Raw genomic sequence first — 27634 nt, forward strand, 5'->3', positions numbered from 1 at the left:
TACATGGACCACAGCCCAGAGGGGCTTCTCTGATGCAATCATACCTTGCTTTGACTTTTCAAACCCAGTGGGCACCATTCCAAACCTGATACCTCTTTCCCAGTTCTCTTTCCTAAGCTTCCAGCCAGTTAGACACCATATATTGCCTTGGCAGGAAGGGTGATTAGTAGTGTTTCCTTCTAGAGATATTCTAGAAATGAGTACATATACAACACGTTTTTCTTTCCACAGATAAGACATGATTGCCATGTCCTCTTTAAAACTTTTAATTTTAATATATTAATAATATGTATTGCTCATTATCTTCCAAAATTTTAAATTATTTTTAAGGCTTAGAAGCAATCACACAAATAACAGCACTGCCCAGGACAGGAGGTTACTTCATTCATGTGATACAGAACATCTGTTCAAAGCCAACAATCTACCTCATATTTAATAGGGAAACACTAGAGACACTGCCAGGACTAAGAATAGCCACTATTATCACAATTATTCAACCTTGCTTAGGAAATTGTGGCCAATGTAATAAAACTGGGGAGGTTAAAAAGATGGAAAGGAAGAAAGAAAATCATTGTTATGCAGATGATCTGTGATCCACGTAGAAAACACAAGGAAATACATTGAAATTAAAATTGACAAGGGAAGCCAATAAGGTGACCAGATACAAAATAAATATTCAAATTACTTTGCCATATATTAGCAATAACCACTTCAAAAATATAATAGAACAATACTCCAAGACAGCGATGAAAGGTATAATAAAAGTAGAAACAACGCTAAGAAATGTGGAAGACATATTTAAAGAAAACTATAAAATCCTTCTCAAAGGGTTAAAAGAAAACCAAGGTAAATTGAGAGACATTCAATTCATGGAAGATATAAACTCAAACAAAATTCATATATAGGGTTTATGAAATTCTAGTCAAAAGTACATCAATTTTTACCTCATTAAAAAAATCCAAGAGTTCGTTGCGTAGACAGTAGCTAAGATCATTTTGGGGACAAGAAAGTAATAAAGGGAATTCTTACTTTTCAAATTTTAAATATGCTATAAAACTACATTAATTAAAACAACGTGGGCCAGAGCATAGCGGCTCACGCCTGTAATCCCAGCACTTTCGGAGGCCGAGGCAGGCGGATCACGAGGTCAGGAGATCGAGACCATCCTGGCTAACACAGTGAAACCCTGTCTCTACTAAAAATACAAAAAATTAGCTGGGCGTGGTGGCGGGTGCCTGTAGTCTCAGCTACTTGGGAGGCTGAGGCAGGAGAATGGCATGAACCTGGGAGGCAGAGCTTGCAGTGAGGCGAGATCACGCCACTGCACTCCAGCCTGGGCAACAGAGTGAGACTCCATCTCAAAAAAAAAAAAAAAAAAATGTGGGCAGACATTTACACATATGATAATTTAGTTATTATAGGTAGAATTACAAGTCTGTGAAGAAAGCATTTCTTGAGATAGACAATTTTTTAACTGTGTGGGGAAAAAATTAACAGACTCTTTAAAGATAAAAAGCAAAATGATAATGAAAACTGGAAGAATGTTAATAAGTATCAAATCCCTAGATAGCAAAACTCTTTCAACGCATTCAATCGTTGAAAAATATAACTAAGAGAATAATAAATGTGGCTACATATAAATTAAAAATTTTGTTGCACACAAACCAAACATAAACTAAATAAAAAGGAAAAAACAGAAAAAGATATTTGCAAAGACAAAAAAGAAAGGCTTTAGAAGCTTAGTATTGTAACACATAAAGAGCTTTTGAAAAATCAGTAAAACAGTAACATCCAAATAGAAAAATAGACAAAGGAGAAGAATAGATAATTTACAAAAGAAGAAAATAAAACGCCCAGGAGTTTGAGACCAGCCTGGGCAGCATGGTGAAACCCCTTCTCTACAAAAAATACAAAAATTGGCCTGGCATGGTGGCACATGCCTGTGGTCCCAGCTACTTGACAGGCTGAGGTGGAAGGATCACCTGAGCCTGGGGGTGAGGTTGAATCTACAGTGAGCTGTGATCACACCACTGCATTCTAGCCTGGACAACAAGAGTGAGACCCTGTCTCAAGAAAAAGAAAATTAAAGAAATGAAATAAAAATGTCCAATAATAAAAATGTTCATACTTACTAGTAATGAGAGATGTAAATTTGACAAGGATCAGATGCATTTATTGTCTAGTAAGTTACTGTCAGTGGGATGAAAGCTCTCAGAGATGGTTGTTAGAGGCATAAATTCATGCAACTTTTCTGGAAAGCAATTTGGGTGACACATATCAAATTAAAAAAAAGTCTTGATCCTGTGATTTCATGTTTAAAAATGCATTGTAAGGAAATGATAGAGCAGCTGTATCAATGGGCTTTAAAATGTTCAAACTTTTGGATCTAGTAATTACTCAGGGAATCAATCACAGGGCAAACTTGGAAATACAGTCAAAATTGGATATGAAATTTTGTTTATTCATTGATGTTTTACTTTAGTACTGACAAATTGGGAGGGGAAACTAAGTTCAACAAGTTAGTCTGAATACATATGATAGTATTAAAAGATATAAAATTATTAAGATCACATTTTGAATTGTTTTTTTCTTTTTTTTTTTGGAGACAGTCCCAACTGTGTCTCCCAGGCTGGAGTGTAGTGGCGCAATCTCAGCTCACTGCAACCTCTGCCTCTCAGGTTCAAGCAATTCTCGTGCCTTAGCTTCCTGAGTAGCTGGGATTACAGGTGCGCAACACCATGCCCAGCTAATTTTCATTGTATTTCTGGTAGAGTTGGGTTTCGCCATGTTGCCCAGGCTGGTCTCAAATTTCTGGCCTCAAGCAATCCACCTGCCTCAGCCTCCCAAAGTGCTGGGATTACAGGTGTGAGTCACCACACCCAGCCACATTTTGAAAAATATTAAATAATAGTATTAAAAAATTAAATATGCTAAGTTTTTTTAAAGCAGGAAACAAAGCTATCTGTGCAGTGAGTGTTATGTTGATATATACAAAGTGAAAAATGCTTCAACATGGTAACAGTAGCTCATTTCTGATGGTGAGACATGTTTTTTTTTCTTTTCTTCATGCTTTTTGCCATTTTCCAAATTTTCTATACCGCTCATGCATTGTTATATACTTAAAAAAATACAATTAAACAATAAGATGTGGGGGAAAGCATTCCAACTATAACAGCAACAAAAGTCATAAATACCTAATACATGGAAACATTTAAAATACCTATGAACATACCAGAACTCTACAAAAACCATATGAAATAAACTAATTAGAAAACAAACAAACAAGAAATGTCAGCAAATCTTTTGTGGGAATAAAAGAGGGCTCTTGACCTTCTAGGGCTGAAGGGAATAGATTCAAAGGTGCCTGAGGACTTAGTCTGCATTAATGCTAACAACAGCCCTAAGCCAGACTTGGCTTTTCTGCTGCATAGAAATACATTCTGATGCCATTTTTGTAATCCCCTCAGATACTTTCTGGCAAACAGAAATGACTCTGATGACAATTTAACAATTTTGCTATGATGGGATGTCCTTGTTTCTTGGATCATGAGAGGAAAATCACAGAAAGGCAATCTGTCAGAAACTGAGCTTAGACTCTGACCCTTTGAAATGACAACATCACCTAAACATCTAACCTTCCAATATTTTCAGATGTTCAGCAGGTATTACTGGTACAAATGTAGTAAAGAAGTGTCAGGGAGGCAGCTGTTACACCAAAAGATGCACATTCAATAAAGTAACAGGACTCTATGAAAAAGGATGTGAGTTTGTACTCCAATCCCACCAGACGGAGAAGGCTTCTATAATGTTTGCACAACATGTTGATTCTGTAAGTACCTTGTTCTCACCCCCTCCCTCAGATTCTTATGAATTTAGTGAGGCTTTTACTCCAAGTGCTCCAAGGGAGAATCAAAGTTTAGAGAAATCATCAGTGAGCAGTGGATTATCTCTGGGACAAGCTGGGCGTGCAAGTCAAGGATAAAGTCCTGTCTTCCTTCCTGTCACTCTCCTCGTGTCCACGCTTTCTTCTCCATCATCTCCCTCCCACTAGTTTTTAGTTCAAGTGCTTAGGATTACTTTAAATACTCACAAAGGCATACAAGCACACACATTCTTACTTAAATAAGGACTTTACCCAGGGGAATTAGGCAGTTCCTTTTATTAGTTAATAAAGACATGATCAGTAGGCTCTTGATTTAACTTTCAGGGAGCTCTTTTCAGACTGCATGTTTGCTTTTGGTTGTTAACTGAAATTTTCTATCTTGTTAAGAGTGTTGGTTACATTAGGGAGTTTATACATAGTTTAAATAGCTTTAAATAGTTTCAAAATTCTTAATTTTTTAGTGACTAACTGGTCATAAAATGAACTTGGCCAGTTATTGATATTACTGCTAAATATATAAATCAGAAATTTTGCACAAAATGAGACTGAAGGCATCAGTTAACTGACTTCAGTGGGAAGTCTCTCTTATCTTCCAGTCTCATATAAAATTACATTTTCCTTTTGGAATAGAGGGTGCAATAAATTGCAAGAGTCTGTCAATAGGAATGGAGCATAAGTTTTTAAAATGTGATGCACCATGGCTCACCAGGCCCATCGTCCTTCTATTTGGCATTGCAGTCCATTCCCAGGCCTATTCAGAAACTTCCAGGAGGAGGCCCAGATTATATATTTTCAATTAGCCACAGAGTTAAATCTGATACCTAGTCAGGTGTGGAAGCCTCTGCCTGGGGTTTACACAAACGTTTTTCAGGTCTTCTTCCTAAAAAGTATCCATATTGATAACATAAAAACATTACCGAAACACGTGACCTGAAAAATGCACATAAAGAGAAAAATGTTGTACAACTAATGATTACTTTATAAATTAATAGAATCCCAGATATTAGGATTTGTAATTGAATGATAATATTGTAAAGTCACTGAGAGGAGGAATCATATTACTTCTCTTTTGTATACTATGCCTTAAAAAAAAATCCCCCACATGCGAGGGATATAAATACTAGCAAGTGTTATATGACATAAGAAAGGGAAAGGAACCATCATTTATTGGCTGTGTTAGTATTGACCTTAGTGCATATATTCTCATTTATTCTCTGCATAATAACTATCACTATTTTGTAGATTTAATAATTCAGGTGCAGAGAGGTTAAGGTTACTCAAAAAACAACAAAGTTATATTGAGTTTTTGTTATGTGTCAGGCACTAGGGCTAAATTTTGAGGAAGCAAAATTTGGTAAGCAGGTTTCTGTAATAGATGGTGTATTAATTCATTTTCACACCTCTATAAACTATATCTAAGACTGGATAATTTATAAATGAAAGAGGTTTCATTGACTCACAGTTCCACATGGCTAGGGAGGCCTCAGGAAACTTACAATCATGGTGGAAGATGAAGGAGAAGCAAGGCACACCTTACGAAGTGGCAGGAGAGAGAGAATGCAGGGGAAATTGCCACTTATGAAATCATCAGATCACGTGGGAACTCACTCAATATCACAAGAACAGCATGGAGGAAACCATCTCGATGATCCAATCACCTCCCACCAGAGCCCTCCCTCGACACGTGGGGATTACAAATCAAGATGAGATTTGGGTGGGGACACAGAGCCAAACCATATCAGATGGATTTACAGTCCAGTAAGTGCACTGCAATGTTAAAGGGGCCTTATTGAAATTTCTACAAGATACTGTGAAGCTATAAAGGGTGGAATGGAAATTGTCAGGAGGAAGAGTAGAAAATGGAGAAACATTTCGGAAGTGACTTTTTGGCTGAACATGAAAGTAGAGTTTACAATGTAGAAGACAGAGGAGGAGCAATAGAGATGCCAAAGACTGGCAAGTTTGGGAACTGACAGGCTATAGTGGGGTAAATTAGAGACATGGAATACACAGCCAGAATGAGAATGGAGAATGAAGCAAAGCTCCAAGTCATAGAGTTTGCCACTGGTATATGAAGAGCGGATTGTAATGTATGAACAATCATGAGCCACCAAAGGGTGTTAAGCAGAGGAGTAAGAGGAAAGACTCTCAGGCAGCTGTGAGGTGGACCAAACAGAGAGGAAACAAGATGGAAAAGTCACAAAGGAAACTGCAATCGTCTGAGGGAGGAACTGTGATGGCTTGGGTGATGGATATTTCATTGAAGATGGAGAAAAGATGATGAAATTGAGATATAGTGAAATGTATTGGTCTTGGGTACTTTTTAGGAGGGAAAAGGTAGGAAAACTTCCAGTTTCCTAATTTTGGTGATGGGGTGCATAGTGGTGACATCAAGTTAGGAAATACATGAGGAGGAGGGGCAGATGGGAGAAAAGTGATAAGGTCAATAATGAACATGTGGAGTTTGAGGAGCATGTGAGACATCCAAGTGGATTTTGGAGAGAGCTGGAACATTGGGAGTTGAAGGTTGGAATATAGTGTGTTGGTAAATGAGTGGGAAGCAAGGAAGTGGAGTTTGGTGGTATAAGGGTGGAGAGATAAGATGGTTCCAAGAGAGGAATGCTGGAGAGAGTAGTGATGGCTTCAAATGGTAAATTTGAGGTGTAGGAAGGAAACTAAAAAGAGGAGGTAAATGGATTGCTGAGGAGCACTGAGGGTCCAGTGAGATTGAAGGCCTGGTTTAAGGTAGGAAATCTGCATTATTACTGTGATTTTCCCCAGCACTGTTCTACAGCGATTGTGCAATCGAGCCAAGGTTATGCATTAGCAGAGCAGACAGGTCTAACAAACTATTAAATATTTTACCACATAGTTTACCATTATCTATATAATTTCATTGACAATTTCAGGTAGTTGAATTCTGTACAGAACAAAACCACAACAAAGAAGCTCCAAACAAGCAAAATCAAAAATGCAATCTCCGAAGCACATGGGAAGTGATCCGTGATTCTGAGGACTTTAAGAAAACCACTCCTATGACAACACAGCCACCCAATCCCACCTTCTCATTGCTGCAGATTGGACAAAGAATTGTGTGTTTAGTCCTTGATAAATCTGGAAGCATGGCGGTATGTTCAATGAGTCTAGGTCTTCTGGATGCTGGTCACAGATATGCATGTTCTGGACCCTGACTTGGAACTAGTTGGGAATAAACATAACCCGAGGGCCAGAATAGTTATAACTGTAACATTATCTTCAGAAATGCCCACTTCAACTTTGTTCAACAAAAATTCAGCATCAACTATCTCATTTGCCAAATGAGATAGTTGTACAACATATAAGTCTATAGGTCCATAGTCTTATGTATTAGTCTGTTCTCCTACTGCTATAAAGAAATACCCAAGACTGGGTAATTTATAAAGGAAAGAGGTTTAATCAACTCACAGTTCCACATGGCTGGGGAGGCCTCAGGAAATTTACAATCATGGTGGAAGGGGAAGCAGGCATGTCTTACATGGTAGCAGGAGAGAGAGAGAGAGAGAGAGAGAGAGAGACAGCACAAAGTGGAAAGAGCCCCTTAGGCCCTTATAAAACCATCAGATCTCGTGAGAACTCACTCACTATAACGAGAGCATCCCGGAAGAAACCGCCCCCATGTTCCTCCCACCTCCCACCAGGTCCCTCCCTGGACGTGTGGGGATTATGGGGATTACAATTTGAGATGAGATTTGGTTGAGGACACAGAGCCAAACCATATCACCTGATACAGAATTTATCTAGAATTATTACTAATGCATTGAACTTTAATGATTATGTCATCTGTTTTTATCTTTTACTATTTATACACTGGCCCTAAAATTCTACCCAAAGGTGCTGCTAAATATAAATAACAAATTTTTCCCCATAGGATACGCCTCAAGTAAGCTTGTGGTTATTTGCTATACCTTAAGGCAGCCACTTCCAAATTCCCTATGGCCTTTTCTGTTATTAGTCTTTCCATCTAAACATAACCTGTTTTTCTTTTGCTTCTCCATTTAGACTGGTAACCGCCTCAATCGACTGAATCAAGCAGGCCAGCTTTTCCTGCTACAGACAGTTGAGCTGGGGTCCTGGGTTGGGATGGTGACATTTGACAGTGCTGCCCATGTACAAAGTGAACTCATACAGATAAACAGTGGCAGTGACAGGGACACACTCGCCAAAAGATTACCTGCAGCAGCTTCAGGAGGGACGTCCATCTGCAGCGGGCTTCGATCAGCATTTACTGTGAGATGTGTTTTTCTATTGTAGTTTGGAATGTTTGCAATTTATGTTGCTTAACAAACTTTCATTTCCAGTGTTTCCATACATGCCTAGGGTCCAACTGGATGAGATAACCAAGGAGCAATATTCCCTATTTACTTGGAGACTATTTAGCCACATGAAACAGAGTAGGAGATTGAAAGGGGCTGGCAGGCATAAGGTCTCAGAACCTTGCAGTGTCTTAGGCAGGTTTGCCCTAAGCCTGTTTGTTGGGCACATCACACTCAATAGTGCTGTTTGTTTCCCATGTGGCAGCAGGAATGTGTAGTTTCCAGCTCACATAGCTTGATGTGGACAATGGGCTTGACCATTTCCTCAAGTGCTTTCTGTCTCTCTGACCATTTTGGTCCACTTTGAAGATCAGTTCCCTGAAAGTGGTTTCTACTGCATACACAGTCAGCTATGAAACACTTCTCCAGATGCCTGCATGCATCTGCATTTTATTACCCCTGTCACCCACCCAAGCTTTGACTAAGGGAGCAAATAAGGGAGGAAAACAGACAATAAAATCACTGATGTGCTGTACCAAACCCTTGCTGTGCAAGACCCTAGGGGAGATGACTAATGCCAGATGGCATGGTGGTGAAGAGAGAACTTCTGATTCTGCATTTTCCATTCAGATGAGTGAGAGAGAGTGTGCAGTATACCAGTGGAATTTAGGATGCCCCCTTGGGTGGAGTCTGGGTGTGGGGTGGGAGAAGCTCATGTGGCTTCAGGGTGATGAGGCAAAGGACCTTGGATCTTATACTGTCTTCAAGATCCCTGCTAGTCCCTGCTGCAGGCTCTGGTCAGGTCTGCCCTGGGCTCCTTGCAGTGGTGTCTGCTGTGGCCATACGAGTTTGGCTTGTTCTCTTGGCTTGCTCAGGGCCCAGTGGTCCTCCTCCACTGATAGCCCCACCCTGGCTCTCCCTGTTGGAGCAGAGCCCTGAGCACCACCCTATCCTCCATCCAGCCTTCAGCCATACTGTATACTCCTCAGCCTCTGCAGCAGGATTATCCTTCTCTTACCTGCCAACACTCAACCCAGCTGTCTTGTGTCTCCTCTTTAGGATATGTGGCAACATTTGCCTGTTTTCCATGACACACAGCAGTTATGGGGAGTGCGACAAGAAAATCCAAATTGGGCCTCTCTGGCCTGCAGCTTAGTAAGGCCAAGGCCATGATCACAGCTGACAGGCTTCTGGGCTCTGGGCTCTTTGACACAGCAACAGCAACAGTCACTGTTCTGTTCTCTTCTAGGAAGTCAAGGTAGCCTCCTCTAATGGCTGAAACAGTGAGTGAGGCGGAAGCCTCCTCTGCCCTCAGCTTTCCCTTCCACCTTCAGAGGACGCCTTCTTTTCTGAGATTCTAGGCCAGAGAGATGCTTAGGCTTGATTTCTTGTTTCCTCTCATTCTGGGTCTCTCCTTCTACTCTGTTTAGGGGAAGAGTGGACTCTTGCTTTCTTTTCTTAAATAGATAGCATTATTCTTTTATCTAATTTTCCTCCTGTCCTAATCTTATTCAACATTGGCAGAAGAGTATCCTCTCTATACCATGTAAAAAATAAATAATCCAACTATACCAGGAATAGTTGAGACATAGGTGTCACAGAACAACTAGGAACTGAGGATTAATGGAAATGAAATGTTTTGCTTTAATCAGAAAGGCTGTTAAAAATATTGACAACTCATGTGACCTAGGTAATGACCAATCAGAACCAATGCCAGCCATAAATGTTGGTATTGTCCGACTGGTGAGTATCATACAAGTTAAAGTCTGCCCTGGGTCTAATATCCCCCCAATATAATCCCCATTAAATGAGATGGTTTCTGAAGGCATCTTGGAAGCTCTGAAAACCTATCAAGGAGAGGCCACGTGAAGGAAACTGGGAACACCTTTGCTGTTTCCCCAGTGCTGTCCACCCCTAGAGTTGCCCTGCATCCCACACCATCCCTCTCTGCAGCAGACTAGCCAAGGGGAAAGACAGTGGTCAAGTTCCATGAATGCTGCTGGGTTAAGATTGTATCATTTCAAGACAGACAGATATTTGGCCATTCCCAGACAATTTTCGTTATTCCGTCTGGAATTTCTTTTCTCCTTTCCTGTAAGCAGAATTTTCATAAACACTTTGGCCACGCTAAGTCTGATAGCTCGTGCCCTAAATTCCATCCTTAGGTGATTAAGAAGAAATATCCAACCGATGGATCTGAAATTGTGCTGCTGACGGATGGGGAAGACAACACTATAAGTGGGTGCTTTAATGAGGTCAAACAAAGTGGTGCCATCATCCACACAGTCGCCTTGGGGCCCTCTGCAGCTCAAGAACTAGAGGAGCTGTCCAAAATGACAGGTGAGGGATGATTTGCTGAGACCCCCAGTATTGTCTCTCCTACTGCACTGTGAGCTCCAGTGAACTGGGGAGTGGGGGAAAGATGGGATGGAGAGAGATAGGATAACCTAATTGGCTAACTAGCCACCCTTACCCCTGAATGACTGTTTGAATGGACTCTGCCCATTTATTTTAAAGCTTTGTGTCTAGGACTAAGGCAGCCTGGAGAAGACGGAACTAGCACAGCACTCTAGTGAGGACTCAGGACCTTCTTCCCGGGCCAGGAACCACTACCTTCCAGTGGCAGCTGGCCAAGAGACCTAGGGGAGACAGATGACAAGCCACTAACTATATAACACCATGGCATGAGTGCTATATTAGCAACAGAAAGTACAATAAAGCACAAATAAGGGAGCCTTTAACTTTACCTAGAGAAGAAGCATTCACGAAACAGAATAAGTAGCAGGGAAGGGCAAAGGGCATGTTAAATAAGGCAAAAGATCACTCCCAAAATGGAATACAATGCAGTTTCTCCATAAAACCTTAACGTATTGTGTGTCTAATTCCCATACACAGACAGATGGTTAAAATAGATTCCATATGTCACCAGCTTCTTTAGCAGAGTAGGTGAGCACATTTTTTTCTTTTTTAACTTAGGGATAATATTGTGGATCTCAATTATTATACTGAGTTGCCTTCTGAGGCCACTAAAATGCCAGAGCTGTTTATTCCTAATACTACCTGTCTTAGGCTGGGTTTCTCAGAAGCAGAGCCTGAGACAGGGATTTGGGTGCATGTAATTTATAGAAGAGAGAGCTCTCAGGAGAAAAGGAAGGAGGAAAGGATAGGGCCAGGGAAGGAGCTAAGCATTGATGCAGACCTAGTCGGAGTCTAGCTGCGCCCACAGGGGACTCTGGAATGGAAAGTACATCACAGACTTGTCTCACCTTGAGGCAGGAGGGTGGCCTTTTGCACCATTGTGTCTATCAGTCTTTGGCTGTGGACTGTCAGAACAGGGCAGAGGAGAGGGGCATGTTATCTCTCTAGGTAGGATGGCCCCTTTTGGTAAGATACTTCCCTGGAAGAAGAGGCAGCTATAAGCCAATGCCTAGAGCAGCTGGGAAGAGATGCACTTGGCTGGGTAAGGGGATGTGGGTGGGGCATGAACAGCCTTACTGAAATTATTTCCTTAAGTTCAGATGGAATTATAATAGTTAAAAAGTGCTTTCACATTGACTAACTTAGTGACACCTATTCTAAATAGCCCAAGACTGCCTGGCCTGGTGTAAAATCCTGTTTTTACAATACACTATTCTGTAACTCTCCCTTTGTCCACTGTTATTTCTTGCTGCTGTCGCATATGTGCCTTTCCTCATTTAGAAGAAAACTCTAAAGCCACGTTTGTTAGAATTATGTTTCAAATAAGAGTAAATCAATAGTCCTGGAGTACAGCTTAATGACTTCTCTCATGTAAAAGTGCAGGACCTTTAATATGTAGATTTCATGACATCAATTTATATCATAAATTAATATCAAATCATATCAGAGATTCATGGCTGCTTTGCAGATAGTTGAAGTAGCCAGGTGACCGAGATGTTGCTGAAGCTATTATTTACTAAGATTTAAAAATTAGTGGCTGGGTGTAGTGGCTCACTCCTGTAATCCCAGAATTTTAGGAGGCCAAGGCAGGTGGATTGATTGGGCCTAGGAGTTCAAGACCAGCCTGAGCAACATGGCAAAACCCATCACTAAAAAAAAAAAAAAAAAAAAAAAAAAAATTAGACATGTTGGCGTATGCCTGTAATCCCAGCTACTTGGGAGCTGAGGTAGGAAGATCGCTTGAGCCTGGAAGGTGGAGGTTGCAGTGAGCCAAGATCGTGCCACTGTACTCCACCCTGGGCAACAGAGTGAGAGCCTGTCTTAGAAAAAAATAAGCAAGTTAAAAAAAAAAGTATCAAATTCTGAGTTAATGTAGGCACCTATTTGATGTTGATCTATTTATACTTTAATAACACAAAGGGATATTTATATTGCATACTCCCTAAACAACAGCTAAAATGTTGCAAAGATTTGCTTTCTGGAAAATAATTTCTGAAAATGTAATTGCATTTTAGGAGGTTTACAGACATATGCTTCAGATCAAGTTCAGAACAATGGCCTCATTGATGCTTTTGGGGCCCTTTCATCAGGAAATGGAGCTGTCTCTCAGCGCTCCATCCAGGTTGGAGTTCTTAATCTTTGGTTTTTCATATTTGCACATAATCATAGCCAAGATGGAGAATTTCATGGCTAAAAGTTTTAAGTTTTCCACTCTTCTGGTACTGAATTAAAATTAAAATAGAAGGTCCAGTTTGATATTAAACATTATTCCTAAAATGCAACACTACTCATTTAAACAAGGCAATTAGTGTCTACTTGTTTGGAAGCAATACCAAGTGACTTCCTCACAGAAATCGGCAGATAAATTGTCATAGGTCCAAGAATTCTTTTTGAACATCTCTGAACAAGCAACTAGAGCAATATAATCGGCTCAGAATTTTCTTCAGAGTAGATCATCTCAATCACAAATTTTCTGGGACAAGTGTCCAGGGATTACTTGCTTTATTTTTCCATTACATCAAATTTCTGTTGTTTGCCAAGATTTACATATAATGGACAGAAAGTGCTTTGTACTGTAAAAAGCCAGCGATGTGAGTCCAGACCTCCAGATCTTGGTCCTGGGTCTGCCATTAACTATGTGACCTAGGCAAAGAACTTCACCTCTGTGGACCTTCATTTCTCCACCAGGTGTAGACAGAAAACTTCCAATGGCCCATCTGGTTCTAAAATTTCAAGAAAACCAAATTGCCTTTTAAAAGTCTTGAAACTATTAAGAAAAAAGAAAAAATGTATTTTTTCAATGCTCTTTTTTAGTAATTGCAGAAATTATTGACATTAATTTTTAAACTAGAGAGAGTGAACAATCAGCATTCATACTGGTGTCAATTATAATTTTTATGATGAAAGTTCAGATAAAGGTAAAGGAAAACTGTAATGTCAAAGCCTAATAATGAGAGATTTTGAAACCATAGGCTTTCTGGCTTACCAATGGAGCATTTATTCAATCTAGGAAGACAGCAATTATACCCATCTGGGTTATTCTGGTTCAGATTTAGAAAATTAAATGCAAGGGCCTGCTTTGGAAAAGGTACGAATGTGTCCTAGAAAAGTAATTAAAGTGATAAAAGGACAAGTTCACATTTAGGAAATTTCTGCCTATGATTTTTGTATTTAAGAAACCTAACAGAGAGACAGATAGATGGAGAAATGAGCAAGACTCATTCACCAGCATGCCACAAGAATCAGGTCTAATAGCCCTTCACTTTCTCCACATGCCAGCTTGTAATCTACTTGTGAAACTAGGAAATCTGGCTCCATGACCAGCCCATTCTGTCTTCTAATAGGTGCTAACTTTGAGACAATAACTACCTAGGAGATAATCCTCAAAATCACATTTTCTAAAAAAGCCTTGTTAATCTTTCCTTGCCTCACTCCCACTCTGCAGCTCCCTCATTCTATTCCAAACAAGTTGGCCTTGGCTTATGTCATTTATCTCCACGGGGCCTGCAATACCACCTGACTTAGCAATTAGGTAATTCAGACAATCCATGTGTGGGTAAAAAATAAGTCACAGTGAGTCCCCTTAAGGGTTCATAGTCTAGTAAATAAGATGAGCTGCATATACCAATAAATAGAGGGTGAAACACAATGTGATGAATGTCAAAGGATTGATAGAAATAAAATCCTGTAGGAGATCAGAGGAAGGGGAGATTTTTTACAACTGGTAAATGAGATGGACAGCAGAGAAACCTTCATGGAGAAAGTAATATTTGAATTGTGAAGGATGGGTAAGGTTTAGACAAATAGAGAAGACTAAGAAGGCTTAGATACATGGAGAAGACAAATGTAAAGCCTTCCAGGAAAAGTAAAGAGTATGATAATAAAGTCAAAGAGTCAGAGATTCACAAGGACCTTTCGGGGAAGTGGTCTTACTTGGGTGGAGGAAGGAAACTTGTGGAAGATAAGGCTAGAAAGCTAACTTAGAACTGCATCATAATTGCTCCTAACACCAAATCAAGGACTCAGGCGTCACTGAAGTCTTTCTAATGGGGCACTGGGGAGACAAGGGCAGAAGGGAAAAGACCATGTGATGGGAGCTGTATTCTCCAGAAAGTAAGAGCTGTTTTTCTTAACAGCTTGAGAGTAAGGGATTAACCCTCCAGAACAGCCAGTGGATGAATGGCACAGTGATCGTGGACAGCACAGTGGGAAAGGACACTTTGTTTCTTATCACCTGGACAACGCAGCCTCCCCAGATCCTTCTCTGGGATCCCAGTGGACAGAAGCAAGGTGGCTTTGTAGTGGACAAAAACACCAAAATGGCCTACCTCCAAATCGCAGGCATTGCTAAGGTATGGAGTCAGCTTTTTTTCTTTCTCATAATTCAACAAGATAAAATAACGTTTTTACAGAATAATTGTAGCATTTTAAATGTTGGTGGTTGCTAAAAGGAGAGTCAGTATTGAATCAAAGAGAGAAAGAGGAAAAGAGATCTCCATCCAATGAAAATCACTCAGTATGCCAGCAAGTAAAGAGAAAGGAAATAGGTAATATTTTGTCCAGGTACTAAAAGGAGAACCTTCAAATTACATAGTAATCAGATACAAAATGATCCTCGATGTTTTGGGATCATAAAGACTATTTCCTTTACCTCAGAGACTTGTCTCTTATAAAACCAAGGCAACAATAAGCATATAGCTTTCAGACCTCACCATCCCCCTCCCACCCCCCGTGGAATTTTCTTGACAATGGGAACGATATAGTTAGTTCAAACACACTGAAGCTCCCCGTGGCTGACAGAGTATCAAATATGCACACCTCTTCTTAGATATGCTTCCAACATGCTTGTATCAGAGGCTTTTCCTGTATGTGACATTGAAGTCAGTTCTGTGTCACCTGAAGTTATTCATTGGAAATGTTTACATGTGTTTTGGTCAGGTTGGCACTTGGAAATACAGTCTGCAAGCAAGCTCACAAACCTTGACTCTGACTGTCACGTCCCGTGCGTCCAATGCTACCCTGCCTCCAATTACAGTGACTTCCAAAATGAACAAGGACACCGGCAAATTCCCCAGCCCTATGATAGTTTATGCAAATATTCGCCAAGGAGCCTCTGCAATTCTCAGGGCCAGTGTCACAGCCCTGATTGAATCAGTGAATGGAAAAACAGTTACCTTGGAACTACTGGATAATGGAGCAGGTAATCACCCAAGAAATTGGAAAATATTTATTTCTTTTTCCAAGAAGCAACCAGGGAATGCCAAAAGGGCATGGTGTGGTGAGGGCAGTTAGACAGGCAAGGCAGCACAGCACTGAGGTCTGGCTGGGAGAGTTCTCCATTTCCCCACAATTCCTACGTTTGAAACTGCTGGAAAACATGAAGGCTTCTGCAAGGCCCAAAACACATTAATGGCTCAAGCTCAATAGATTCAGAGTCTCCAGGGAGTTGTCATAGGGTATTTCACAACCCCCAAAAAAGAAAGAGAGGAAAATTAATAACCATCTTGCGTTAGGTGCTTTGTATAAACACATACATACATACATACATACACACATATGAGTGTGTGTGTGTATATATACACAAATACATATATACAAAGACATATATAATCTTTGTTTTTATAATATCTTCACTGAGGCTTTCACATTTAGAAAGCAGCAGAGATAGATTCAAGCACAGTCCTCTATGATTCCTGTATCTATGCAGACTCTATATTAGCTTGCCCCAAAAGTGAAAATTCTGCCCATTATTCTTGTCTTTAAGAAGTCTATCAGAGAGAGAGAGAAAGAGAATTCTACACTTTAAAAAAAAAAAACAAAAAACATGTCTGCTTACTGTGAAGCAAATAACCTTATTAGAATGAATCTTGTGAATGAATTTCCCACCTAAATCTACCCTGGGGAGAAGTCATGAATTTCATTAAAGAATCATACATTTTTTTCTTCCACAGTTGCATATAGCAGTTTAATTTAGTTCAACAGATACTTATTGAGTAGTTACCCTGGGCTACATTGGGTGTAACAGAGAAACAATATCATCTTAGATTTCAAAAAGAAAGTCAACAATTTAAGAAGACAGAAGGTATACATAAAACCACACACACTATACACACAGTGATAAAAGAAGCAAGCCTTACCCTCAACACACCAAAATCTTAAGGTCTTTAGGAGCTAATGCTGAATTTCTTGTTGCTTTGAAAATTCATAGCCTACATATGAGTTGGAAATATACAAATACCCTCCCCGTTACCTTTAGGATATTTATTAATTCCTTCGTTCTTTATCAAGGTGCTGATGCTACTAAGGATGACGGTGTCTACTCGAGGTATTTCACAACTTATGACACGAATGGTAGATACAGTGTAAAAGTGCGGGCTCTGGGAGGAGTTAACGCAGCCAGACAGAGAGAGATACTCCAGCAGAGTGGAGCACTGTACATACCTGGCTGGATTGAGAATGGCAAGTAATCTGTAATAACACACCTGGCTTGTGCAAAAGGATTGGTTTCAAGAGGAAACTATTAAGCCTGTGGGGCAGAATGGTGCATGATTAAATCAGGGTTTCTCAACCTCGATACTATTAAGATTTTGAGACAGACAATCCTTTGTTGTGGAGGGCTATCCTGCACATTGTGGGATGTTTAGCAGCATCCCTAACCTCTATCCATTATTCGTCAATAGCAATTCCCTAGTCATGACAATCAAAAATGTCTCCATATGTCGTCCACTGTCCCTTAGGGGGGGCAAACTAACCTCCAGCTGAAAATCACTGGATAGAACATAGCTTTTGACCACCTCACTTCAAATCCCAGCCCTCTATCCAATACAGTATTTTGTGTAATCTTTTTGTACTTCACTCTCCTCAGTTGTAAAATAAGGATAATAATGGCAGCTACCTCATAGGATGGTCACAAAGAATAAATAACTAAATACATCTAACAAACTGTTACTGGTAAATAGTGTTTAATAAAGGTTTTATCATTATTTTAAAAACACTTTTAATGAAGTTCTTTCCATTGAAGCATTTCTAATTTATCATAATGAATCATTCCCACAGAATAAAGAAGTAATAATTTAGGGTTTGTTATCTATGTCAATATCATTTTCCAAGTCCACTGTCTGTCTTTCCTCTTTTCTCCTCCTGCTCAGGCCAGGGAGCATAGTAGATGAATTTCATGCAGGCCAGCACACTGAGCCCACGTGTAAGCAGGTGGGAAAATTATGTCCATGAAACAGACAGTCCCATACCACTTTTGGTTACAAACACTTGCCCTGGACTAGAGAAGGAATTGAGACCAAGTTTGTGTCCAGTGGGTTCCATGACTAGTTTTCCATTAATCTCCACCCTGTCCTGGGCAGGCTTTTTCCTGAGGTTGGTGTGTGAGAACCTTCCCACTGTCATCTTAACTTGGGTGTGTGCTTAGTGAAGAGAGGATTCAGAGACACATGGTGTCCCTCATGCAAAGGTGATAATAGAGGGAAATGTTTTAAAAGATGCCACTGCATTTTTTTTTTTTTTTAGACAGTCTTGTTCTGTCGCGAGTCTGGAGTGCAGTGGCGCAGTCTCAGCTCACTGCAACCTCCATCTCCTGGGTTCAAGTGATTCTCCTGCCTCCGCCTCCCGAGTAGCTGAGACTACAGGCACGTGCCACCATGCCCAGCTAAGTTTTGTATTTTTAGTAGAGACAGGGTTTCACCATGTTGGTCAGGATTGTCTTGATCTCTTGACCTTGTGATCTGTCTGCCTCGGCCTCCCAAAGTGCTGGATTACAGGCGTGAGCCACCGTGCCCGGCCCATGCCATTGCTTTTTGAGTTAGGGGAAGGAGGTGGAAGGGGACTGGTTTAGTGGCTAAGTCTAGCCTTATCACAGCATTTTACTTACAGTAATACATTTCATTCTTGGAAGTATCCGTTTTTAAAGATGGGGAAACAGAAGCTAGAGAGGTTATGGGTTCATATAACTAATAGTGTCAATGCCTGGCACAACAGTAGAAGGTCATGTTCTTCCCTCTATCCCTCGATAAGCCTTAATGGCAGTCTCTACTGGTGCTTTCAACATGAACCCTGAACCTGCTAGAGCATTCACTTCATCTTTGCCAAGACCAGATTAATGCGTATGAAGATTAAACGGTCTTTAATAGGTAAAAATTCTATAAAGAGGTAGAGTTTATGAGAAAACAAATTCTAAGTAATGCCACGTTAGGATCTTATGAGATATTTTTATTGAAAAGAAAAGAGAACCTGAGAACTATACAGATTGAACAGACCAGGGTATTTTTTAAGTTCCAGGATTGCTTTTATACATTCTTCAACAAGAATGTGAATGAAATTGGGATCGCTACAAGAACTAGATTCCCATGCATTCACTGAGGAAATGAGAAGTCTTTCAAAACTACAAAATTTTGGAACCTCTAACATAAAACATTTCATTAAAAACTGAAATTTAATAAGAAAAATGAAATACAAACATCGAGAAAGTGAAAGAAATATGCATAAACAAGGCATTCTTGAAGGTCCAGTTGATTAGTTGCCAAATAAAAGGAAAGATAATGAAACCCACACTATTATTTAGGAGGAATACATTTTTTGAGGCAGTCTGAGGTTTAAAACAGAGTTAGTATTTAGGCCCGGCGCAGTGGCTCACTCCTGTAATCCCAGCACTTTGGGAGGCTGAGGCAGGTGGATAACCTGAGGTTAGGAGTTCAAGACCAGGCTGGCCAACATGGTGAAACCCCATCTTTACTAAAAATACAAAAATTAGCCCGGTGTGGTGGCACATGCCTGTAATCCCAGCTACTCAGGAGGCTGAGGCAGGAGAATCACCTGAACCCAGGAGGCAGAGGTTTTAGTGAGCCAAGATCACGCCACTCCAGCCTGGATGACAAGAGCGAAACTCCGTTTCAAAAACAAAAACAAAAAAAGAAAGGAAGGAAGGAAGGAAGGAAAAAAGGAAGGAAGGAAGGAAGGAAGGAAGGAAGGAAGGAAGGAAGGAAGGAAGGAAGGAAGGAACAAATGTAGTATTTAAACTGACCTGGTGGGAAGACAAGATCAGGATGGGCAAAAAGATGGGAAAATAAGCAATTTCAGGAAAAATGTCATGAAAATAAATTCCAAAAGGTTAGTCCACTAAATATCCAGGAAATATCTAAGAGATAAAAAAAACTGTGATTCTCTGTTTGCTCTTTTCCCTCTGATGAAACCGTATTTGCGGTCTTGTCTCCAAATATTTAAAATTAATTCTGTGTGTGGAAGGAAAGAAGTAGAAGTGGGGAATAGGAAGAGGGTGATCCGATAAGAAAACAGACGGAGGTATCACCATTTAGTGGTGTTGCTTAAGATATTGAGTATTTTTTTTTTAATGCAGATGAAATACAATGGAATCCACCAAGACCTGAAATTAATAAGGATGATGTTCAACACAAGCAAGTGTGTTTCAGCAGAACATCCTCAGGAGGCTCATTTGTGGCTTCCGATGTCCCAAATGCTCCCATACCTGATCTCTTCCCACCTGGCCAAATCACCGACCTGAAGGCGGAAATTCACGGGGGCAGTCTCATTAATCTGACTTGGACAGCTCCCGGGGATGATTATGACCATGGAACAGGTAAGCTGAACCTGGTGTGGACCCTGTAAAGGAGTTTACCAGCCAAGTAGAGGAGCAGAAGTGGGTGAGGCAGGCAGCCGTGTTCTTAGGCTTAGGGGGCAGAAGGCAGGAGGGATCTTGCCAGTCCTTTGAAATGAGGGATAAATGTATTTAAAGAAGAGAGATTTAAAACCTGAAAAACTGGTATACTTTGGGAGTAAGAGGTTTCAGCCAGGAATGGTAAACCTCACTTTGTTTCTGAAATCTTGCCAAACTGTCCTTTGACAAACTCCATTTTCTGGGTAGCAGTGACTCCTGGGGAAGAACTGGAAATAGAGCATAGATGTCTACAGAGCAGAGCTCCTTTGGAAGGAACCTCAGGTCCTACCAGACTTTCTCTCTCAAAGTGAGGTCTGTGGACTGCAGCATGTAGATACCATGAACACTTGTTAGAAAGTGTTTTCAGATCTGCATTTTCAGATCCCTGGGTGATTTGTACACACATTACAGCTTGAGAAGCATTGGTGCAAACTCCCTCTATAAATAATAAAATAATAAACAGTTGTTAAACAATCTCTTCTTTCTGCCAGGCACTATGCCCAGAAATGCTGACCAAGGCTTTACGTCATGCCCAATCCAGTTTTACGCTTATCATTGTGTCATTATATACAAACAAGAATGTAAAAGAGATAGTAACCCTTGTAAATGGGACCATCAGTTCATTTATTTGGGAACCTTATGGGGTGATGATATAATTTCCAATAGACTTTTAAAGCTTTTCAAACATTTTTTAAAGCTCTACTGCTTAAGAAGTTTCTTTAAGATTTCAGAATTAAAGTCACATTCTTCTTTTTCCTTTTTAGCTCACAAGTATATCATTCGAATAAGTACAAGTATTCTTAATCTCAGAGACAAGTTCAATGAATCTCTTCAAGTGAATACCACTGCTCTCATCCCAAAGGAAGCCAACTCTGAGGAAGTCTTTTTGTTTAAACCAGAAAACATTACTTTTGAAAATGGCACAGATCTTTTCATTGCTATTCAGGCTGTTGATAAGGTCGATCTGAAATCAGAAATATCCAATATTGCACGAGTATCTTTGTTTATTCCTCCACAGACTCTGCCAGAGACACCTAGTCCTGATGAAACATCTGCTCCTTGTCCTAATATTCATATCAACAGCACCATTCCTGGCATGCACATCTTAAAAATTATGTGGAAGTGGATAGGAGAACTGCAGCTGTCAATAGCCTAGGGCTGAATTTTTGTGAGATAAATAAATCATTCATCCTTTTTTTAATTATAAAATTTTCTAAAATGTATTTTAGACTTCCTGTAGGGGGCGATATACTAAATGTGTATAGTACATTTATACGAAATGTATTCCTGTAGGAGGCGATATACTAAATGTATTTTAGACTTCCTGTAGGGGGCGATAAAATAAAATGCTAAACAACTGGGTATATACGCATAAAAACTATCCAAACCCAAAAATTTGATAATCATTGAGTCTTTTATTAATGGATTTGAATACTAGAAAGAAACAAGGTTTGTATCAATAAATGGAAGTATGTTTTTATTTGTTTTAAGGAGCTTTGCCAGTTAGAAACAACATGGAATTGCATAAATCTAACAGAGTTGCTAAAAGTTGTTTGGTTTCTTTTGGTGAAGAAAAGACCAATCTAAATTATTTAAATATAAAAAACATGACTTGTTTTATAGGCGTTTTGGACCAGCATCACCAGGAATATGTCTTATTTTCTCTAAATTTGAGCAATGATGGTGCATTTAAGGAAGAGATGGCATTGAAGAAAGAAAGAACAGCTTAATGAAAGTTCCTTAGGCACAGAAATGAATGTTATGTGCATGAAATTACAAGAGTTAGTGATGCTTTAAGCCATGGCAGTGGGGATAAGGTGGGAAAGGTAGCTTCAGGCCAGGTGTGAAGGGAAAGTGATTGAGAAATAAACATTTATTGTGTACTTTGTCCAAGCGCCCAACTAATGCCTTATATGCATTAGTTTATTTAATGTAATTCAGTTCTTTCAACAAATGTTCACCAGCTGCTTATTATTTTCCAGGCCAATGCTGGTTCTAAGGATAGAAAGATGAGTAAGCATTGGCCTTTTTCCTGTACACTAAAAAGAGCATTTGAGGATTTATTTTTGAAATCAGGAGGCAGATATGCTCAGAGATATGCTTGAGAAGGGGGTCTTTGAGAACCACACGAAGGCCTTAATAAGCGTGAGAAAGACCAGCAGCATGACAGATGAAAGGGGAAGGAGAAGAGGAAAAAAGGCTGCAAGTGTAGGCCTAGCAGTATGGCGGTCCTTGTGAAGGACTAGTCACAGATTCCAGTGCCTGCAGGCGTAGATATTCCTGTGAAAATTGTTTCGAGTTCTCGGTTATTAGCACAATGAGGTCAAGATGTGGGTGGCTCTCTTTATGATTGAAAACAAAATATCTAGCATATCATTTCTGTGTAGACCCAAAATTTCTTTATTTGTAGACCTTTCTTATTTCAAAACCAGATTTGAGCCATCTTAGTGATACATGCAATAAACATAAAAATAACGAAATAAAATATATAATAGAAACTAGAAGAAGTGCTCAGGTATAAACCTATAAAGAATACATGGGGGAAAAAGAACTAGAGGAAAAACCACCACATCAAATGCATAATATAATGTTCTGTACAATTGCTACAGCCAAGTCACATATTTCACTTTGTGACAAGTAGGTAGGACAAATGAGGTGTATATAGTAACAAGATTAACAGAGTCTATAGTGAAAAGCAAGCCAGAAGCAGCTCAGGAGAAGCATGGCTTTTCCTAGTCATAAGACCCACAAGAAGTTTTATCTACGGATCCTCAGTTTATTAGGGCACTGTGATGTTAAGGGCTGCAGCCAAAGCAGCATCCGTATAGTAATCATAACAACAAGTTTAATATAGGGCTAATTACATTCTTCACTATAAGCCAAAGGAGTAACACCACAGCATTGTTCAGGAAAGGCAATTATACAGGGACCCAAAAAATGCAGGCCTAGCAATTAGCTCTTGAGCTTGCCCCAGAGGTAAAATTTGGAGTGAATGGATTGCATGTCATTCAGGCTGTTTTCTAGGACCCGTATTTCTTACATATAAATTTGTTATAAAAACTGAACAGTAGAGAGTTCCAAGACTAGGAAGACCCTGATGTTCCCAAAGTCAGTACTGTTTATTGAGGGCACAACCAGTTGCTTTGCCAGCCAAATGGGCAGAGGGTTGTTGGGGGTGCATGGCAACATATTCAAGCTTGTGTACAAGGCATTTGAGGTCGGGGCATGGAAAAAGACGGAGGCACTGTGTGTATGTTATTTGGGCATGGAAATGTAATTCCTTGACCCTGAAAACAGGACAAGGAGTGGAGTGTGTCATAAGGAACGCTGAAAACAGCCTCCTGAGAATGTGGTTTGAGTGCTTTTACAAGGCCACAGGTGTCTAACGACCCGACCTCAAAAGGCCATCTAGTGGATGTTTGTAGTTTAACAAGCCCTTTCAATAAATATTTGGCGGGATGGATTCTGGGGTGACACTGTCTCAGAAGAATGGTCCCCTGCTCCGCTCAGCTGGAATTGTCTGAGAACTCATTCTCGGCCTTCACTGCAAGCTATAAGCTCTACAAGTGGTGCGCCCGAAGTGATCGCCTTGAAGTTACACGTGAAGGAGGAAAACTCATTAATTTTTGGGGAATCCCAGTAAGGGACAGTCCTGATTCCCATTAGGAGGACGGGACCCACGCGTAAAATACCAAGGGTTGGGTTATCATGGGTCAGGAAATGACCAAAGAACAGAAAGTATTTTTTAAAACAGTGCAACAGCTACTTAAGACTATCCAGTGCACTGTAAGGCCTGGAGCTCTACACAAGCCTATGCTTTTAATTCGGCAGGGATGCCCTTGGTTTCCTGATCAAGGAACCTTAGATTTAGAGTTACGGCAGCAGGTAGGTCGCTGCCTGAAAAGAGGATATGAGCAAATGTTACTATTTTGACCACCTGGGCGCTGGTAAGCTCTGCGTTGTATCCTCTTTATCTGCCAGATTGCGGTGAGTCAGACCGCCCATTATCTCCACCTGAAAGGAATTCAGAAGATTTAAAGGGAGAGATTCCTCTCCCCTCTTCATTCCCTTCTATGGGGAATAAGAGATTTTTTTCTAGTGAGGAAAAACAGAAACCAGAACAGCAGGGGGTGCTCCTCTCTCTACTTCATTCCCTTCCGTAGGACATGAGCAGGATATTTTTTCTAGTGAGGATAAGGACGGACCAGAGCCTTTTCCTCCCCCTATAGAAAAGCCATTGCCCTCCTTTCCTCCACCCTTAAACGGACCTGCATTTGCTGGCCCCGTTCGGCCAACAGCGCCTCCCATCCCCCTTAAGGAGATTGGAGACTGCCCAAGGGACGGTTCTTAGATAAGACCCCCGGTCTGCGAACATCTGTATGATCGGGTGTCCGCTTCTCCTTGACAAACTTCCCTGCTGGAGGGGGTGCCTCCAAGAGGGAAGGAAAGTTGCTGGTTATGATTGTCTTCCTAATATGCAAGTTCTCATTTCCTACTTCCAGCATCAGCCTCTCTGGCCTTGTCGGTTTTCTGTTTCCCTGGAGTATAAGGGGAACTTACATGCTGCCTCCTGGGTTTTATCCTAGATAGCTCTGGCTTTCTTGCTGCCCACAGAGGCCTGGGGCAGGAGAGTTGCTAAGATGCTATGGAGTGCCCATTTAGTCACTGGCAGTCTGGGCAGGTTGCCCCTTTCTGGGTTTGTGGTGACGGAGGGGAGGCCGAGAGGCACAAACCGAGTCCCCAGGTGGCTGCAGGCAGCTCCAGCCCGGTCCTGAGTATCCTCCTCACCATGGTCACGTGCCTTAGTAACTGTGCCCAGGAAGTGGCCTGCTGCTTGCCGTGCTGCTGCTTTTCCTACTTCTGCCCTTCCCTGCCACCCCTCGCATGTCTTAGTTGACAAGCAATTCCTTGTCTTCCTTGGCCCCCTAGGGAAAGGGCTAAGAAACAGTCCATGTGCACCCCGACCTTACTAGCCTAAGGTGGGCAAAGGAGTGCGGAGGAGCCTAGAGTACAGAGCCCTGGGGGAGGAGCCCGCTAATAAGGGACGCTTTCCCACAGCCATATGGTAAATGCTTACTAGGCTGAGGTGGATGAGCTCTGCCAGCTGCTGTCATCCTCAGAAGATAGACGCAGCAGTAAGGAATGTTTGTTTCGCTTTTTTATAAAATGTTTAAAAACACTGGAGCTAAGAAACTTCAAAGCAGATCCTGTGCTGCCTATCTGCTCCTCCCCTGAGCCTCTCTGCTTGAGGGTGGTAAAAATAATAAAAAGCCCAGTCTATTTTCAGTACCTTACCTAACAGGGTTGGCTTCAGGCGTAGGTGGCCTAGAAGATAAGCGGAGTGGTTTTCTCCCAGCCTGTTACCTTCTTGCCTCCAGCCTCTGCGCTTACACACACACTTTACCACCCGGTCATTCTTTGGCCTCTTACTGCCACTTGTAGTCTTCCTTTCTTTCAGAGTAAGGGCAGCAACAAGTGGCAAGCTATTAAAAACAGAAGCTGCCTAAGGAGCCCAGAACGAATAAAAAGAAACTGGCCACAGCCCTACTTTCCCAAGCTCACTTCTAAGACAGTCCATCTAAAGGCTGATGCAGGAAAATGGCCAACACCAAATGACCTTTTTAAAAGTTTTTTGGGGTTTTTTTTTGTTTTTGTTTTTGTTTTTTACATACTTAAGCTAACTCAATGCAGGTTTATTATGCTGGCTACTTGCAGTCACATTCTAATGACTTTCAAGGGCCAAAATATAGTAAAAATCATTTAAAATATCCATTGCTTCCATGCCTTAGTTTAACAGGTAGGCTTTACCTTTTGCCATTTCTGTATTTTACATCTGTTATGTACCTGCCTCATAATCCCTCTAAACATATACAAAAGACTACAGATTTAATAGCTTCTCTTCTCATAAAGGGACACCAATGTTGCATCCAGCTGTCAGGATATGACCCTGCTACTCTTTTCCTACCTTTAAGCAAGGAACAATTTCATACTCTCTTAGCTCGTGATCTTGATTGGCAAGTAGCAATGGCTGACTTTATTCGTAATATCAGCTTCCATTGACCAGCCTCTAAGCTCCTGAACTTTTTACAAACTGTGCCTGTGAAATTTGTATCTATTGTTGTCTCTGAGCCTTTACTTCATGCCATCACTCTCTTTACAGATGGTTCAGGAAAAACTGGAAAAGCAGCTATAGTGTGGCAAGATGCCATGCAAAACAGGCAGCACAGAATCCAGGAGCATTTTAAAAACTACACAACAGGCAGAGTTAGGTGCCCTGATATTGGCCTTACAAACTTTTCCTCACCAAGACATAAATATAGTTAGTGATTCCACTTAGGTGGTGTATAGTATTACTCATTTAGATCTTGCACATGTGAAGGGCATTACTAATGAACCCCTACTAGCTTTGTTTCTTGCAGCGCAAGACTCCTCTGTGCCAGTCATCACCCTCTTTACATCACACATATTCGCTCTCATTCTGGGCTATCTGGTCCCTTGTCAGAAGGGAACGCTTGAGCTGATGCTCTGGTACAACCACAGATGTGGTTTGCAGATTCTCCTGCTTTTTTCTGAGCTCAAGCTGATCATGCTGTTTTCCATCAGAATGCCCGTAGTCTTAAACAACAGTTTCATTTGACACTTGCTTAAGCTCACATAATAATATGTGATTTAATAACCACAGCTTTAATGATTATTAAAACTGTCCTGATTGCCAACAGCATTCTCTTTCTCCTTTTTCCTTAGGGCTTGGTGCTAACCTACGAGGTCTGGTGGCTAATACTATCTGGCAAACTGATGTTACTCAGTATCCATCCTTTGGAAGTTTTAAATTTCTCCATGTTACCGTGGATACTTATACAGGCCTGATACATGCTACCCCCCAGACTGGAGAAAAAAACTAAAGATGCATTTGCTCATTTGTTTAACTCTATTATGACTCTAAGCTTTCCACACACTATAATAACTGATAATGGACCTTGCTATCTTAGTGCTCAGTTTGCATATGCATTGCAACTTTGGCACATACAACACAAAACTGGTATTCCTTCTAACTCAGCCAGTCAGGCCATTGTCAAATAAGTTCATCAAACTCTTAAAATATATCTTAATAAACAAAAAAGGGGGAATATGGGGCTCTGTTCTTGAGAATAGGAACTGTCAGAGAATCAACCAACAATGACGATGATGACTCAGAAGTCACCTAACATTACCTGGGGACAGCTAAAGAGATTGGATCAACAGGCATCTATCCTGCTTGCAGCCGTGGAAGCCCATGCAACTGCAGAGAATCCGTTTCTTATGTATCTGGTGGTAACTGGGGAAACTTCTGAGAAAGTAAGACAGACATGGATGTTGGGG

General features: G+C 40.8%; 1 protein-coding gene across 1 annotated transcript in view; it reads left to right on the forward strand.

Annotated features, from left to right (window-relative positions):
- The window catches only part of CLCA1 (chloride channel accessory 1), a 31311-nt gene extending 9628 nt beyond the window's left edge, over positions 1–21683 (forward strand). Inside the window, exons 5-14 of the mRNA XM_063628010.1 lie at positions 3652–3829; positions 6793–7011; positions 7922–8149; positions 10341–10515; positions 12609–12715; positions 14730–14945; positions 15532–15793; positions 16882–17052; positions 19958–20197; positions 21040–21683. Coding sequence (XP_063484080.1) covers positions 3652–3829; positions 6793–7011; positions 7922–8149; positions 10341–10515; positions 12609–12715; positions 14730–14945; positions 15532–15793; positions 16882–17052; positions 19958–20197; positions 21040–21431 — 2188 coding nt within the window. The 3' untranslated portion in view covers positions 21432–21683. The remainder of the gene's footprint in view (positions 1–3651; positions 3830–6792; positions 7012–7921; positions 8150–10340; positions 10516–12608; positions 12716–14729; positions 14946–15531; positions 15794–16881; positions 17053–19957; positions 20198–21039) is intronic.
- The last annotated feature ends 5951 nt before the right edge of the window (positions 21684–27634 follow it).

Source organism: Symphalangus syndactylus, chromosome 12, assembly GCF_028878055.3.
Source record: "Symphalangus syndactylus isolate Jambi chromosome 12, NHGRI_mSymSyn1-v2.1_pri, whole genome shotgun sequence".
NCBI classification, from domain to species: domain Eukaryota; kingdom Metazoa; phylum Chordata; class Mammalia; order Primates; family Hylobatidae; genus Symphalangus; species Symphalangus syndactylus.